This window comes from Pseudorca crassidens, chromosome 9, assembly GCF_039906515.1.
Source record: "Pseudorca crassidens isolate mPseCra1 chromosome 9, mPseCra1.hap1, whole genome shotgun sequence".
In the NCBI taxonomy this organism is placed as follows: Eukaryota; Metazoa; Chordata; class Mammalia; order Artiodactyla; family Delphinidae; genus Pseudorca; species Pseudorca crassidens.
In genome coordinates, this window is record NC_090304.1 from 1,550,715 (window position 1) to 1,565,203 (window position 14,489).

Sequence of the window (14,489 nt, forward strand, 5' to 3'; positions counted from 1 at the left end):
CAGAGCTGGGCAGGTATTTTATTGGAAGTTCACAGATACAAGAGCTCTGAGCAGGGTCACGGCTTGGAGGAGGTGGCATCAGGGAGGAGAGAGTCAGTCCCCAGATGCTGGCGGCCACCGGATCCTGGGAAGCTCCCACAAAAGCCCTTCTTGCTGGGTGTCAGGTCTGAGGGGCCCCAGGAGCCTGGGCGGGGGCACAGGCAGGCAGGGAGGGCAGCCACTGGAAGCCAAGGTGCAGCAGCACAGGAAGAAACCCATGGGCCCCCCTGAAACAGGAGGAGGGCCGGGAGGCAGAGAGCATGGGCTGGCACGTAACTCACTGTCCCCCTGCCTCGCTGCCGGGTTCCCAGCTGCAGGGGGGCTCCGGCTCCGCCCCCACCGCAGGGCATCCGGCTTTCCTCAGCCACGAAATGAACCCATCTCAGAGCTTCATCTCCAGGCTGGCGGTGCCTGTCGGGGCCTCAGTAGTCGGTGAGCGGGTACCGCAGGAAGATGAAGACGAGGATGATGCAGGAGGCAGCCAGGGCAGAGCTGGTGATGTTGAACAGCCGAGCGGTCTTGGCGTCCTCCACTGCCCCATTCAGGTCGTTGAGAAGTTTCTTGTCCCGAACCTGAAGCCAGAAGGAGGAGGTGAGACCGGCAGCCGGCGCCGAGGGGTGGACACAGGCAGGGGCCAGGCGCGAGGGCATGAGGGCAGAGGGCCCCTGAGACTGTAGCCCCAAGCCAGTGTCAGTGGCCGATTCCTGAGTCCTGACAACCGTGCGGGGCTGCTGCACAACGATGTCCTGCTGGGTGGAAACGTGCCCCGGATTATGGGGCATCGGGTCGGAAACGTACTTTCAAACAGTTTACAAAATAAATAATATGTATTTAGAGAGAGAGAGAAGAAGAGTGAATATGGCACACTGTTAACATGGGGATGTCTGGGTGAAGGGTATATAGGAATTCTTTGTATCTTTTTTTTTTTTGCAAACTTTCTATAAATCTAAAACTATATAAAGTAAAATGGATCGTTAATACTGTATTATGTACTTGAAAGTTGCTAAGATAGTGCATCTTCGGTGTTCTTACCACCCAAAAAAAAAAAAAAAAAAGATAACTATATAAGATGATGAGTATTAACTAACCCCACTGTGGAAATCATTTCTGGTACACCTTAAGCATATACAATGTTGTAGGTTGATTATATCTCAATAACGCTGGGAAAATAAATAAATAAAATAAAAGAGGAAGCCGGTCTCAGAGAGTTACGTGATTGGACGATGGGGCAATACACGTGTGTCCTAATCTGATTGGTCCCACCTCATGTAAAATTGCCTGGGATTCCCTGAGAATACACACTGTGCTTGGACGGGAGGCAGCCCTGGGGTCCCTGCAACGGGATATTAAAGTGAAGGGAGCGGTTGGAGCCCAGTAAGTCCTGGGGAGATGGTGGACAGCGGTGGACCCATTTCCAAGATCCTCTGGCTGTGAAGAGGTGTCCCTGGGGAGCATGTCCCCTCACCCAGGCTAGGTCTGAGGAGTCCCCTCTCCCTCCACAGAGTCCAGAGAAGAGCAGGTCTGAGCATGCTGCAAGCAGAGAGCAAAGCCTGGGAGGAGGAGGAGAAAGAGGAAGCCGAGAGATGAAAGAGGCGGGGAGAGAAAGTCTCTGCATCAGCAGATTGGTGGGTAAATGGATGTACGGATGGATGTGTGGACAAAAGGCAGGGGGCTGGGTTGGGCAGATAGAGGACACTGATGTCTGGCTGCCCGGAGGGTGGGTTACGCAGATGGACGGGAGAATAGATGGGTAGTTAACGTGGTGGGGACACAGATGGTGCGGGAGTGTGGCTGGGTGGATGGATGGATGAGGCGAATGGTGGAAGGAACAGAGGGAGAGGAGAGAAGAAAGAAGACAGAAGTGACTGTCTGGCAGTGGATGGAGGGGCTGAGGAAGGGAAGGAGGAGATGGAGTGGAGTGGAGCTGGGGGACAAGTTGGAGGGACTGGGGAAGGGGTGGAAGATTGGGTGACTTAAGGCAGATTGTACAGAATGGAGAGGTAGAGGGAGGAAAAGAAGCTGGCCTTGAGGAACTAGGGAAGGGAAGGAGAAAAGAAGAAAAGTCTATGCCCTTGTGGAACTTTTATTCTAGTGATTTTGGAGAGAGCCCACATCTTCACTGAGTTTTATCTTCCGTTGTGAGAACATGATGTATCACCCACTTATTTAGGTCTTATTGGACGTCGTCATTAAAATAAAATTTCATAATTCTCTCCAGAAGAAAGAGCTATTGCATCTTTTATTAGACTTAGTCTGTTTATTTTGGTTGTCATATTGTAAGTGACGTCTCAGATTGCATTGCTAACTGATTTTTGCTGGTGTATAAAAGTTCAACTTCTATAGATTGATTTTGTACCCAGCTAAACTATCGTATTAATTATGATAACAGACCAAGTTTTCTATGTAATGAACCACATCTCCTGTAAATAACAGTTCTAGTTCTTCCTTCAGGTCTTTATTCTTAGCCTCTGTAGCACAGTGGTTAAGAGTACAGATGCCTGGATTTGAATCCCAGTTTTGCCCATCACTGCATAACCTTAGCAGGTATTCTCATCTGTAACAGGGAGATAACAATAGCACCTACGGCATAGGGCTGTTGAAAGGAATTAACGAGTTGGTGGACACAAAGCATTAGCATAGTGTCTGGTCCAAAGCAAGCTCTTATATAATGGAAGCGAAGGCTTCGGAACGATGCTGACTAGCGATGATGTAACAGGCAGCCTACTCTCAGTCTTAATTGTAAAGCTCACAACTGAGAATGATGTTCATTGTATTATTAGAGGTAGGTTGCTGTATTTTTAAAAATCCCCATGAGATAAACATATTTTTTCTCTAATTCATTAACTAGTAAATTATATTCATTGATTTTTTTTCCTCATGTTGAAACAAGGCTGATTTATTTAAAAATAAACAATTGGTCATGACTCCCTTGTTGGATATTGGAATGAGGAAAGGAAGGATAGAGATGGATGTTGGAAGTGGATGGCTGAGTAACCCATCCATTCAGTTGTAAAGGAGATCAGGGAAGAGGAGAACTGGACAGGTGATTTGATGATGGGAAGGCAGGTGGGTGATGAGAAGGAGGGAGATATGAACGTCCCGTGCTGGATGCATGGGACACACAGAGATACGGACATAGGAGTGGATGTTGGATGGAAGGGATGGTTGGATGGATACACGGGTGTTTGCCAGAAGCGAAGGACTGGTACACAGATGGATACGTGAAACGTGCTCCACAGGCAGGCCAGGCAAGTAGGTCAATATCTGAGAACGGGTGGATGGAGCAGGCTAGATGGACACATGAAGGTATGCCAGGCGGGCAGGGCAGGTGGACAGATGGATATACGAAATTACATTGCATGATGGGAACAGGTACCTAGGTGGTCACAGGAAGGTATACTGGATGGGCGGGGCAGGCTGGTAGCTGAATTTATGAATACACGCTGGATAACCTGGACAGGTGGCTAGATGGATACATGAGTATGTGTTGGATGGGTAGGACAGGTGGCTCGATGGGTTTAGAGATAAATGCTGAATCGCTGGGATAGGCGGGTAAGATGGACGCGTGAATGTGCACCGAGGCGGTGGGAAAGGTGCGTGTAGGGACGCATAAAAGTGTGTCAAATGGATGGAATGGAGGATAGATGGATATACGAATGTGTGCTGGGTGAATGGGATGGGTAGATAGCTGGGGAGGAGGGAGGGTTGTTGGGTAGATTATAGTATAGACCAATGCAGGGCAGGTGAATAGGTTCATTAACCCAGTCGAGCAATATCAGTGCCTGCTCTGAGTAGTTGCTCTTCTAGGTCCCAAGTATACAGCAGGGAAAAAAACAAAGTCCCCTGTCCTCATGGAGCTTACATTTAAGGACACGTTTAAGGGAGAGGACATGGAAAGTAAACGCAATACGTAAGTAAAATGTATAGGGTGTTAAATGAGCTAAAAAGAAAGCTGAGGAGGACACAGAGCGGAGAGCATGGTGGGAGGTATGGCTCTAGCTGGGTGCTCAGGAAGGAACACATGGAGCACGGACATTTGAGTAAAGCCCGGAAGAGTGTGACAGACTCGGTCATGTGTTTATCTGCAGGGAGAGCACGTCTCAGAGCACGAAGCTCTGAGGTGGGGATGAATCTGTGTTCTGAGGAATAACCAGAGGCCAGTGTGGGGAGAGCAGAACCCAGAGGGGAAGGGGAGTGCGACTTACGGTCAGAGAGGAAATAGGCAAGAAGCAGGTTGCGTGGGACTTTGTAGGCGCTTTTTAGCAGAAAATACAAGGGCAGAGGCTCCGGCGTGTTTTAACCTGGTAATTCTGGATGCTGTGTAGAGAATAGGTGGAAGGGGCAGAGGCTGGACAAAGTAAAGAAGAGGCTGACAGTCCAGGTGAGTGGTCAGGGTGGGTTGCATCAGGGCAGTGGGCGTGAAGGTGGTAGGAACTGACCTTTTTCTGGATCTATTTTGAAGATAGAGCTGACAGTATTTACTGGGATCAGATGTGGAGTGTGAGAAAAAAAGAAAGGAATTTGAGATGACTTCAAGGCTTTTTCATTTGATCTACTGAAATCAGGGAGCTGTAGGAGACTTCAGGGGGAGTAAGTTTGTGCATGGCTCAGTAGTTGGGTTTCTGACATGTTTAGCTAGAAATGTCTTCTAGACGTAGAGCTGGACATTTTGAGCAGGTAGGTTTTCTGCGAGTCTAGAGTTCAGGGATGAGGTCTAGGGCAGAGATACAAATTGGATGAGCATATGAGCATAAAGACGCTACTTGGAGCCATGAGGCTGGGTGAGAGCACCAAGGGAGAGAGTGTAGGCAAGAGATGAAGAGGACCAGGGACTGAGCCCCAGAGCATCCCAACGTTGAAAGATCTGGGAAGCAAGAGGTATCCAGGAAAGGAGGCTGAGAAGGGCAGTCTAAAAAGCAGAAGGAAGGCAAAGGGAAGGAAAGGATGGTAGGTGGGGGTGAAATGACGTGAAAGGAGGAGGAGTAAACATGGAGGAATGGAATGGATAAATGGATGCAGGGCAGGTGGGTGAAGAGGTGGATGGGTGATGTTGGGTGGAAAGAAAGGAAAAGGAGGAAGACAGGTGAGTGAACAGACTGATGGTTGGATAGTTGGGTGAGTCAGTCAAAGAAAGGAAAGGAAGAAAAATGGGAGGATGTGCAGACGGATCAATGGATGGACAATTCTTTTATGAAGGTGTATCTTCATGGGATGATAGATTGATAGTGTGTGAAGGAAAGGGAGGGAGGATGGGTCGATGGGTGTATAGATGAATGGATACCAGCTCAACACCTGATTACACGAATGGATATAATAAATAATTGGAAGAATGGGGTAGAGGGAAGAAAGGGAGGGATAATATATACATGGATGAATGGGCAACTTAATTTAGAGGTGAATGAAGGGGAAGCAGGAATAAATGAAAGGAAAAGATGGAGAGACGGAAATGTATTGATGGTTGACGGATGACTGGCTGGATGGTGGATGGGTGGATACATGGTTGTGAGAAGGAGAAAGGAAAGAGAGAAGGGCTGATGAATAGAAGTTTTAATGAATGATTGATTAGCTATATAGATAGGAGTTGGCAGAAGAATGGAGAATAGTGCAAAGGAAGCCTGTATGGTTGGGTGGATGAATGAATAAACCGAGATGGACAGAAAGTGCAGGAAAATGGACAGAGAGAGGAAGAGGTGAGAGGATGAATGGACAGAGGGTGATGACCACAGGAAGAAGAGTGCAGTGATTCAAAAAGGGTCCGAGAAAGGAACCTGATGCTGACCTCAAGGCAGTTACTTTGTGTCACTGTGCCTCCGTTTCCTCATCTGTAAAACCAGGATATTAATTGCACCTATTCATAGGGTTTTGTTATCATTAAATAAAATGCTACATCTAATTAAATAATTAGAAGTTCTTAGAAAGGTGCCTAGAATATACTCAATAATTAATTAATTAAGAGCTCAATAATTAATTGTTGTTTTATTGTTATTTGCTGGCTTGTTGTTACTATTGCTATTACTATGAATGAGTAAAAGGGGGGAAACAGATGAATCCAGGGAGAAAAAAAGACTAGATGGAGAGCTGGGTGGATGGATAGATGAACAGAGTAATGGATGAGGTTGGTGGATAAACCGTGGAAGGAGAGGAAGAAAAAAAAAAGACAGATAGGGGTTTCCCTGGTGGCGCAGTGGTTGAGAGTCCACCTGCCGATGCAGGGGACACGGGTTCGTGTCCCGGTCTGGGAAGATCCCACATGCCTCGGAGCGGCTGGGCCCGTGAGCCATGGTCGCTGAGCCTGCGCCGCAATGGGAGAGGCCACATCAGTGAGAGGCCCGCGTAACGCAAAAGAAAGAAAGAAAAAAAAAAGACAGATGATGAAACGAGTAGAAACATGAATTTAGTAAATAAGTGAAAGAGTGAATAAAGGGACGGCTGACAGTAAGGAAGTGAAATTCCGGAAGAAAGAAGATGAACAGATGAATTTTTGGAGACAAAGTGGATGGGCGGGTAGCTGAAAGGGTGGAACCATGAGTGCATGCACTGGTGGGTGGACAAGGCGAGTGAGGGTCTTTTCCTCACAAACCCGCCCCTCCTGCAGCCTCCTTCCTCACCTATAAATGCCACCTCCCTTCTTTCAACTGCGCAGATGAGTATCCCTGGAGTAATCTTTGGATCTTCTCTATTTTCCCTCACCTTATGTCCAATCCATCAGGATACTCTGTTGACTTTTCTTTCAAAATCTAGGACCAGTTTTAGCTCTCCACTCCCACCCTCTGACCCAAGACTCGACTCAGTGAACCGCTTTCGGTTTGGCTCCCAACTCCCCAACCCCTTGCATCTTTATAGCCGATTCTTCACTAGTAGCAAGAGCAATCTTTTAAAACGTAAGTCACATGGGAACTTCCCTGGAGGTCCAGTGGTTAGGACTCCATGCTTCCACTGCAGCGGGCGTGGGTTCAACCCCTGGTCGGGGGACTAAGATCCCGCATGCCACATGGCATGGCCAAAAAAAAAGAAGAAAAAAAGTAAGTCACATAATATTGACTCTTCGTTTAACATTCCTCAAAGTTTTCACTTAAAGCAGAACAAAATCCTAACTGTGGCAGACAAGATGTACGTGGTCTGGCCCCTCCCCCACCTCTCTGGACCCATCTCCTATGCTCACCCCCATTCTAGCCCCATTGGTCCCTGAACCTGACTTTGCCGCAGGGCTTTTGCAATATCTGATCTTTTCCTGGAATATGCTTTCTCAAAAAGATGCACTTATGGCTACTGCGTGAATTAATCCAGGTTTACACTCAAATAGCATCTCAACAAAGAGGGCTTCCTTGCCTCTACATAAAAGAGCAGCGCACATCTCCCTCACCATGCTTCATGTGCTCTTCAGAGCTGACGTCACCATCTGACATGCATAAGTGTTACTTTTATTATTGTCTGACACCCCACCAGAATGTAAGCACCTCATGGGCAGGGGCCGTGTGTTCCTTGTCACTGACTAGGCATTAGAATTGCGTGTGAGACAAATGTGTGAAGAGTGGAAGGATGTTGGGAAGTTTGAATGAACTGAAGACTAGGTCATTGACTAGAGAGTTTAATGAATAGATATGATGGTTACATACAAGGAAGGGAGGGAAGGAGAGGAAGAGGCGACAGGCATGATAATCAAAGTGAGGGAAGACAATGAATATACAGATGGAGGGGAAACTGATGGATGGATGTAGGGGAGGAAAGACAGGAGGGAAGAAAAGAGGAGATTAAACAAATCCACAAAGGTGTGTGGGTAAACTAGATAGAAAGAGATGGATGGATGGATTCAGTGAATAGGTGTGTGGGAGGGGATAGCTGAAGGAATTGGGTTACAGTGTGGATAGAGGAATTGATAGGAGGCTAGAAGTATGTGTGGGGTGAGCAAATGGGTAGAAGAAAAGAAAAAAGGGAAAAGGAAAGGTGAGGATGTGTCTGTATGGATGAATGGATGGAAGCTTGGATGAACTAATTAGTAATGTACATTGACGGGTAAAAGTGATGGAAGAAGGAATGAGTGGATACAAGGAGGAAACAGGGTATATGGGGTACATGGAGTAGGAGATAGACAGTTGGGTAAATGAGAAAAAGAATGAGAAAGTTGAGAAGAAGAGAGAGGAGATGAATTATCTTCATGAATCACTAGATTAATTGATGGATGGGTAATTAAAGTGAGTAAGGGAAGAAAGGACGGAACAGGAAATAGAAGGTGGGAAGATGGTTAGAGAGATGTACAACGGGAAAAGGATGGATGTTTAAATAAAGTTGGTGGATATGTGTATTGATGGACAGATGACTGGGTAAAGTCATACACAGGGCAGGTGGATGCGTAGAAGTAATGGGAGGTAAGGATGGACATGGAGGATGGATGTAGGAAAGAACAATAAAAATAATAAAAGAAACGACTATGGGTACGGCGCTATGCTAACAGCGTTACACGGCATTAACTCAGTTAATCCTCTCAACAACATTCTGAGGTAGGTACAACACCATTTTTACGAGGAGGAAAATAAGGCGCGGATAGATGTAATACCAACTTAAGGTCCCAGGACTCAAACCTATGCTGTACACCAGAGCCACCATGAACACTGGGCGTATGGCTATGCGGTACACACAGAAGGTGGAAGAGGTGGGTAGGAGGGAGAGAAGATAGAAGAATGGATAAACAGAGCAGGTGGGCAGTTAGATGGATGAACCATTGGAGAGGAAATAATTGGAAGGAGAGGGGAGAAGGGAAGAAGGGAGGAAGAAGATATATATAAAAAGACCCGTGGGAGGGTGGAAAGACGAATGAGTAGGTGGACGTGTTGGGTACGGATGAATGACTTTGTGTGTTGGACAGTATTCTGGGATGAACTGAGAAAGTAAAGGGGATCAGGAGTGAGGGTGGGAGAAAAGTTAAGTGAATAAATGAATGGAAAGATAGGTGAAAGTATGAATAGATTCATGGTGAGGAAATGGGTGTGTTAGCACGTAGGTGGATGGATGAATGAAATCAACGGATTTAGTGAGCACAGATAGATGAAAGGATGGGTGGATGGATGGATGTGAGGATGAGTGGATGGGTGGGTGGGTGGATGGATGGATGATGGATGGATGGATGGATGGATGGATGCACGTAGGTACATATGTATGGATGGATGGATGGGTGATATTCAGAAAGGAGGGAGTGGGCAAGTATGTATAAACAGAAACACAGTATCCTTCCCCCTAATCTATTCTTTCTGACTGCCCTGTCACCGAGAAGTCTCACAGCCTGTGTCCTCATTGCAATCTGCTGCTCCTCTCCGCCACCATCCCCGCCCTGGTTCAAGCCATGTGCCCTCTCGCCTGGACCACCACACCGGACCCTCACTCCTCCCTGCCTCTGGGCTTGTCTCATCCCCTCCCTCCACCCTGGCTGCAGAGTTCACAGCTCTGATCACCTTTCCCTTCCGTGTCCCCCATACCCTTCCCATGGAACTCCAAGTCTTTCACTGCACAGCCTCAGTCTGCCTTTCCTGGACCACCTTCTGCTCCCCACAGAGGATGGGGCCCTGCTGCTCCCGACTGCCCAACCCTCGTGTCTTAGTTTATGAACTCCTGTCCCCTCACCCACGCTTCAAGGCCCGGGTAAATGCTGCCTCCCCCAGAAGTGTCCGGGGCTGACCCCAACCTCACGCCCAAGCTGGGAGTGAAGTGTTCTTCTCCTGAACCGTTTGGTGCGTATGCATCTTCCCACGCACCCTCTGTCCATCCACCCATCCCTCCAGCATCCTTTGCCCCCCAACTTGGTCAGCCCTGCCTTGGGTCAGGGGTGGGCAGCTGTGGTCAGTGTGGGGCTCTCTGATGGGGAGGAAGGTTCGGCCAGAGGGAGGCAGCAGAGCCTTTGGGGGTGGGGGCAACCCGGGCCTCACAAAGGCCCCAGGCTGGGGGCAGCCAGGCGCACCCGGGGAGCTCGCTTAGGGAAGCGGTTAAAAGTGGGTCATGCGGGGCCTTGAATGCCAAGATGAGGAGGCTGGACTTCTCCAGGCCGAGAAAGGGGAGCCGGGGGCCATGGTGAGCACCCGTACAGACTGCACGGACGGAGACCTGGCCTTCTGCGTCTGAGCCATCCCCAGACACCAGGCCGAGCCCACGAGGGTGCCCCTGGGGGCGGGGCGTGCGGGGACAGACGGGGACAGCTAGGGACACAGCGCTTCTTTCTCACCCACCGAAGGCCAGCCTCCGCCCTGCTTCTGTGCTTATTTGAATGTTGTTTTGTTTTGCTGTGTTTTGTGAACATATGAGGAAATAGGCTCAGTGAAGCGAGATCACTGCTTTTAAGAGGCCACGCGGGGAGTTAGCCAAGGCCTCCTGACCCCAAGGCCATCAGGTGCCCTTGGAAGTGCCTGGGACGGCTGCAAACGATGTAGGATGCAGCAGCCCAGGAGACGGACAGCTGGACGGACAGATGGACGAATTCCCAGGCGTGGGAGCCTGTGCCAGCCAGGTCTGTCCTCCCCTCTGCCCGGGACAGAGGCAGCTCGCCTTGCTCACCCCTCCCAGGGAAGCCCCAAGCCTTTCTGCCCTCGCTAACGCCCAGGAAGGATGTGAGGGAGCAGCCGGGTGCAGGCGCAGTGAATCCCCTTCTGCCACTAGAAGCAGCAACTCCCACCCCGCACTGCAGAGCGGATCCTGAACCATTCAGAAATCTGTGACCTACCTACAACCCGCAGCAGATGGGCCTGCCCTGTGCCAGCCAGCTGCCCACAGGAGCACACGCAGCCGGCCCCAGGTCCACAGGCTACTCGTGGGGCCAGGCAAGAGGGCCCAGGGAGGCAGAGCTGAGGCTTGCCCGGGGGCTTCACCCCCAATTCCCAGGGACCCCTGCACGCACACACAATACACACAATTACACACATGCACACACATCCACAATGCATTCTCACACCCATATGCAGGCATATGCTCGTGCACACACATGCAACACACATATGCACACTCATGCATTCCTACTCCCACACACACAATTATACACACATGCACACTCACCCACACACACTCACACAGTTACAAGTGCACTCTTATGCCTACACAGTTCATGCACACACACACAAATGCTCACACCTATATGCAGGCACACACTCGTGCACACACGTGCCACACACTCATATGCACACCCATGCATTCACACTCCACACAATTACACACGTGCATGCTGACACCTATATGCGTGCGCACACAATATGCACAATTATACACAGGCACACCCACACCCCTACATGCATGCTCACACACATAATTACACACACGTGCACACTCACACCGACACACTCATACACTTACAAATGCACTCTCATGCCTACACAACTCATGCACACACACACACACACACTCACACCTATATGCAGGCACACACGCACACACGCTCACACCTATATGCAGGCACACACTCGTGCACACTCACACATGTGCCCACACTCACGCACACTCAACGGACACGGTGTCCATGTGGTGGAGCTCAGGGCTGGGTACACAGACCTGGATTTGAAGGCGGTGGGTGACCGTGATGCCAATGATGAGTCAGGAGGACAAGACGACCAGGTGGCCAGAGCTTGTGAGGCCAGGGCAGGGGGCTCCGTGCTCAGAGACGCACAGAGGCAGAGCAGTCCCAGCACCTTCCCCCAGGCTAGCCTCTCGGGCCCAGCCCCTCCTCGGCCTCCAGCAACCCCCCCACCCCGCCCCGTGTTCTGCCCCCGCCCCGCCGGGCAGCTGCAATCAGTGAAATGCGCCTGGCCTTGGACACTCAGATCAGGGCTCGGGAAAAGTGATGATCTGGCGAGACGTGAGCCAGGCCCTTCCGGGGTGGCGGGAAGGGAGCGAGGCCCTGAGTCTACCCCTCCCTTCCTCCTGGTTGGGCTCCAGCAGCCCCAGGCTCTTGGGTCCTTACACATCCGTGTGGATCTCCCGACCCCAAGACCCCAAGTGCGAGTCAATCACAGCTCCCCTCCTGTCATCTCAGTCCACTTCTCTCCACTTTGCCCCCACCCCGGGGGGGATGGGGTCCTGTCTGCCTGGGACACTGCTGTGCGCCCAGCCAGCTCCTCTCACAGCAGCAAGGGGCTTCTGGAAGCTGTATACACTCAGGGCGTGGAGTCAGGGTGTATGGGACACCCTCACACCTCCCTCCCCCGGGCTCCTGGCTCCCACAGAGCCTCCCCCGGGACGGACCATCTAGAAACCGTGTGTGAGGGGAGACAGAGCAGTGGCTGGGGGTCAGCACCCCCGTCTGTCTGTCACGGCCTCCCTCGGAGCGCCTGCCTGGCATCAGGTTCCCTGCAAGGGGCTTGGACAAGAAGGTCTCCAGCAGTGACGTCACCCCTCCTCCTGTCAACAGGGGAAGGATTCCAAGGCCTCTTCATCTCCCTGCTGGCTCCATCCCTATGCCTAGGGACAGCTTCACCCAGGCCTAATTCCCACGTCCCCCGCCCAGGGGACAGGACACCGAGTCCCAGGTCCCCACCCCACAGACCAAACTCGCTGTGCACAGACCCTGGCCCTGAGGACCCCGAGCCCCGACAAGACACCCTGGAAGGTTCCCCAGCTCAGGTCAGGATGGGCTGGCTCTCCCTGCCAGCCCCGAGCTGGCTGCCATCCGTGTCTCGCTGGGTCCCCCACCATCCTTCTATCCCTCAGCCGCTCCGCTGCACCTGCTGCACCCATGGGCTTCTCTGCGAGGGAGGGGGCAGAGCGATGCAGCCGGCACCCACGTCTCCTGCTCCCCCTGCCCCCCTCCTCCATCCCCGCCCCCCGCTCACTTTGAGGGAGTAGGCCAGGGCGATGAAACCCAGGCAGCAGAAGTTGAGGTAGACGAAGTTGAAGATGGACCACAGGTAGTAGTCGTTCACCTCCGCGGTGTCGGGATAGACCTCGATGACCGCCGTGGGGTTCGTCATGGTCTTCTTCTCTGCGAGGTGCTTGCAGGCCTGGGGGGCGCTGGTGGCCCGCACACTGTCTGTCCTGCTGCTCTTAGACTCCATGGGGAACAGGGTGGGTGCCATGGGGGGTGAGGCTGAGGGCTCAGGCCCGGGGGCCACTGGAGCCTGCAGGGCGGGGGGCTTGGACACGCAGGCGAAGCAGCCCTTGGGCGAACCCGCCGGGGGCCTCGGGATCCAGAAGGCCCCGTCCAGGGGAACTCGGGCTTCCTGGGTGCCGTCCGTGGTGCTGGCCGGGGCTCCCAGCGGGGCTGGGCACTGGCTGGAGCCCTGGGCCTGCAGGGAGGGGGAGAGGAAGGATGAGCCGGGTCCGGACCACCCTATTGGGCCCACCCTGGCACCCTGCGGTGTCTCCCCTTTGGCCCCATAAACAGCCCCCCAGGACAATCCCCACCCGCCGCAGATGCCGGAGCCCTCACAGCAGCCTTGGCAGGGACGTCGGGGGCTTTTCGTCACTTCGCCATCTGCGCACAAACAGTCACCCACTGACACACAACAGCAGCGCTCCCCCCAGCATCCCGACTGGCACACTCTTGCGGTAAACAGAGCAACCAGCACCCCCAGACAGCCCGGCACACACAGGGCACGCAGACCCACAATGACACAGCCTCAGTCACTCTTTGGCGGAAGGAGGAGAGCTCCCCGGAGCACCTGCGCGCTGGCTCCCGCTGTCTCACCGGACACAAACGCCAACACCACCACCCGGCTCCCCAGACCCCGGCACACGCCGAGCGCTCAGAGACGCCGCCAGGTAAACAACCCCGCACTGTGACACTCACACACACCGCGACACAGGCCCCGACACGATCCCCCGAGGATGAACACGGCGGCCGCTGGGTCTCCGAACCCGCGCGCATCGCCCCCTCACACCCCGGCCCCGAGCGGCGCCCGGACCCCAAGAGCGCGCACTCGCCGCGGGCCACTCGCCCCGTGCCGGGAACGGACGCACAATGACACTCTGCGAAACGAACACTCTCCGACGAGGCACCTGCGCCCCGCGCCGCCCCGAGGGTCCGCAGCCGAGGCCCCGCGGCCCCGCAGGCCCCCAGCCTGACCCGGGTCTGCCGCAGCCTCCCGGACGGCGCGCCCTCACCTACTGGCGAATCCTCGGCGGCCTGGCCTGACCCAGCGCCGCGCTCCGCGCGTCCTTCCGCCGTCCCGCGGGTGTCTGGCTGTCCCGCCGCTCCGCGTCCCAGCGGCCCGACCTCGGCGCGGGAAGCGCGCGGGGTGGCGGTGGGGAGGGGCGCGGGGTGGCGGCGCTGCCTCCGCAGCGCCAGGCCGGCCGCCGGCTGCAGCCCAAGCCTGACTCACGTTGGCGGCGGCGGCGGCGGGCGCAGCCACCTCCCCGCCCCCTCCCGCCGGCTGGGTGGGGGCAGCGGGCGCCGGCCGGAAGCGGCGACCCTCGGGGTGGCAGAGCCGACCAGGCACGGGTTCCGCTGCAGCGCCAGACCCCGGTGCCCGCGCCACCCGCGT

At 53.2% G+C, this 14,489-nt stretch overlaps 1 protein-coding gene and 2 long non-coding RNA genes across 3 annotated transcripts in view; 1 reads left to right on the plus strand and 2 right to left on the minus strand.

The window, feature by feature from the left end:
• On the minus strand, positions 1-14,061 carry IFITM10 (interferon induced transmembrane protein 10). Its single transcript, XM_067747892.1, has 3 exons — positions 13,796-14,061; positions 12,840-13,292; positions 1-611 (listed from the first exon to the last, which is right to left on the minus strand). Exons 1-3 carry the CDS (start codon positions 13,871-13,873, stop codon positions 462-464), a joined length of 681 nt encoding a protein of 226 aa, XP_067603993.1. The 5' UTR covers positions 13,874-14,061; the 3' UTR covers positions 1-461.
• On the minus strand, positions 946-11,571 carry LOC137229829 (uncharacterized). Its single transcript, XR_010945876.1, has 2 exons — positions 11,455-11,571; positions 946-11,422 (listed from the first exon to the last, which is right to left on the minus strand). It is a non-coding gene; the product is annotated as an uncharacterized lncRNA (long non-coding RNA).
• Positions 13,421-14,489, plus strand: part of LOC137229828 (uncharacterized) — a 5,098-nt gene continuing 4,029 nt past the window's right edge. Inside the window, exon 1 of the long non-coding RNA XR_010945875.1 lies at positions 13,421-13,767. This is a non-coding gene — a long non-coding RNA (uncharacterized lncRNA). The remainder of the gene's footprint in view (positions 13,768-14,489) is intronic.

What these genes read in the sequence shown, in the direction of transcription:
- IFITM10 (XM_067747892.1), bottom strand. Translation starts at nt 13,873, where the DNA reads ATGCGCGCGGGTTCGGAGACCCAGCGGCCGCCGTGTTCATCCTCGGGG. An exon ending in GGGCCTGTGTCGCGGTGTGT is followed by an intron (nt 13,293 to 13,795) that starts GTGAGTGTCACA and finishes CCCTCCCTGCAG; the next exon opens with GCCCAGGGCTCCAGCCAGTG. An exon ending in CCCTGGCCTACTCCCTCAAA is followed by an intron (nt 612 to 12,839) that starts GTGAGCGGGGGG and finishes TTCTGGCTTCAG; the next exon opens with GTTCGGGACAAGAAACTTCT.